Source organism: Arachis ipaensis, chromosome B9, assembly GCF_059453495.1.
Source record: "Arachis ipaensis isolate K30076 ecotype BB chromosome B9, ASM5945349v1, whole genome shotgun sequence".
In the NCBI taxonomy this organism is placed as follows: Eukaryota; Viridiplantae; Streptophyta; class Magnoliopsida; order Fabales; family Fabaceae; genus Arachis; species Arachis ipaensis.
The window spans coordinates 7,139,105-7,141,871 of NC_142444.1; the positions used below are offsets into that span (position 1 = coordinate 7,139,105).

The following is a 2,767-nucleotide window of genomic DNA, read 5'->3' on the forward strand; positions in this document are numbered from 1 at the left end:
AATTTTTCAAGTCAACTGGAAAAAAACGCAAATAGACAAGTACAACATATAAAATAAATAACATATAAGAATACAAGATTACAATAAATTGTTCAAATTAGGAAATTTGTTGGTAATAAATGGTGAGTTAATTAACGTGAGAAGTTGAGTTAAGTCTCAAAGTGGTCTCTGAAGTTACACTCAAAACTCATAGTAGTCCCTGAAGTTAATAGTTACCCATATTCATCCTTGAAGTTGCACTCTGGGACTCATATTGGTCCTTCCAGCACATTCTGTCCATCCAACGCCACTGAAAAGCTGGTCTGGACTCCTCCGTGACACACTAGCCAGGTAACGGCTAGCTAACGTGGATTTTATTTTTATGGTGCAATTTGGTCCCTAAATCAAAGTTAAAAACTTTAATTCCCAAATTTGATCATCATTCTCTGTAGTAACTCCTCGCTTCTCTTCTCTTCTCTTCTCTTCTCCATCTTCAAATTAGACAAAATTGAATATATAAAAGACTATTTAAGAACAGAAACTATAAATAATACTGATTGACAGGTAAAGAGAAAGAAATTTGCCAAAATCATCTCTACTGTATCCAAATATCATTTGGATAAGGTCATTAGTTCTAAATGAAAAGAATTCTGCTTCCTTTGCAATCTACATGAATAGATAATAAAATTTCGAAGTGTGAGAAACCAAAAGGGAATAGAATGACACTTTAATTGTTCCAATCTAAGTAAAATGGTGGAGTCGATTGTCATTCTTTATGGCTTTATCATATTTGAAATTAGTAATATGCAAAGTTAGAATCTAAATGTGGTTTTTTGAGTTGATAAATAAGAGAGGATTTAAGTTATATCTCATTTGTAATCAGAGTAGCTCTAGAGACCTCGATCATGATTCCTACTCTATAGCTTAGAGAGGAACCTGTCTCAAAGAACACTTTCACAAAAAAATTTCTTATTAAACTCACTTGATACTTCAACTCCTGCCAAGGATAAAAAACAAAAGATTATAAATAATCAAGACAAGAAGCTAATGTAGTTGCATTTAGTACATACTGTTTAGGAAAAACTAAAAAGACTACGAAGCCTTGTGAATAAATGAGAATAAATGAGGTTGAATAAGGATCATGCCTGAGGTGTACTGACAAGTGGAACCATTGTTTCTGACTGACCTTTAATGCCATGGTTACTGACTAAAACTGCAATCTCAAAGATTGCACGAACCTGCATCTCAGTTAGTTTCAGGTATGATATTCCTAGCCTGTTGATAGAAAATTCACTAGTCAGATATGAATGCTGTGAATCAATCCATAAATTAAGGGGATGCAAACCTGCAGCCTCGGCAACCAAGCATGGGATACACTTTTGATAGTTTTTCAATTCTAGAGAAGATTTCTTCTTCATTGATTCCTGTCTCCGAAGTTAGCTCCCTGACAATATGATGTAACTCACCCTCGGGAATAAACTCATGAAGTGGAGGATCCAACAATTGGATTGTCACCGGGAGACCGTCCATTGCGTGGAAGATCCCCTCAAAATCTGATCTCTGATAAGGTAGCAACAGGTCAATTGCAACTTTTTTCTGTTTTGGTGTAATGGCTACTATCATCAACCTCACAGCTTTTATGCTCTCGTCTGAAGCCAAAAACTGAAATTAGAGAATCATACAATTCTTAAATATTTAGTGCTATAACAATTGAGCATGCATTATTCCCCCTATCTCTCCCTTTCTCTCTCTCTCTCTATATATATATATATATATAGGAATATTGAGAGCACACTTTTCATTTAATTATAACTAAGGAGTTGAAATTTTTATATTTTTTTACCATGTGTTCGGTCCTGCACAATCTAATTTTTTGGGCACTATTCTGTCTAGTTGTTAGTGCATCTGTAGGTGTATCAACATTTGCCATTATCTGATTCATAACAACAATATGAATTCACAATGTTTAGAAAATAATATTTTGAAGTTTTAATTCAACTCAAATTATGAAGTAGGTAAGACTCATGACATACACTCACCTTCAGATGCCTTAATTTATAGTATCTATTCTTGAATAATCTTCTATATATCCCATTTTGTTTAATTTGAAGATGGAGAAGAGAAGAGAAGAGAAGAGAGGAGAGGGATTACTATAGAGAATGATGATCAAATTTGGAGATTAGGATTTTTAACTTTGATTTAGAGACCAAATTGCACCATAAAAGTTTAATTACTAATACGTCAGCTAGCCATTACCTGGCCAGCGTATCATGGAGGAGTCCGTCTCAGCTTTCTAGTGGCACCAGAGGGACGGAATGTGCCGAAAAGACGAATTTGAGTCCTGGAGTGCAATTTAAGAGACAAATATAGGTAACTATTAATTTCAGAGATTACTATGAGTCTTGAGTGTAACTTGAGAGAGAACTTTAAAACCTTACTCGTGAAAAGTCATAAAAATCTTTAAAATAGTTGAACTATACTAATAAATAAGGATATTTTACTAGTTTCATATATTTAAGGTCCACCATCGGACCATCCATTCGGGGCAGATTCCGTAGATCCGTGCACCTTGGTAGGGGGTGGCAACGGGGCGGGTTTATGCTCTACCCGACCCCGTCCCGCCGTACAACAACCCGCATAGAACCCGCCCCGCTTCTACCCGCAGGTAGTAAAAGGTTGAACCCTAACCCGCCCTTATAATTATTAAAATCCAATAAATAAAATTAAATTTCAAAATTTATATAATCATCATCACATACATAACATAAATTAAAGTAAAAATTTAAAT

The 2,767-nt window shown here is 34.9% G+C and overlaps 1 protein-coding gene across 1 annotated transcript; it reads right to left on the reverse strand.

The window, feature by feature from the left end:
* Window positions 1-248: 248 nt before the first annotated feature.
* On the reverse strand, window positions 249-1,909 carry LOC110266738 (pyruvate, phosphate dikinase, chloroplastic-like). The gene is made up of 5 exons (XM_088498316.1): window positions 1,823-1,909; window positions 1,325-1,539; window positions 1,125-1,254; window positions 850-976; window positions 249-343 (listed from the first exon to the last, which is right to left on the reverse strand). Exons 1-5 carry the CDS (start codon window positions 1,907-1,909, stop codon window positions 249-251), a joined length of 654 nt encoding a protein of 217 aa, XP_088354442.1.
* Between the last annotated feature and the right edge of the window lie 858 nt (window positions 1,910-2,767).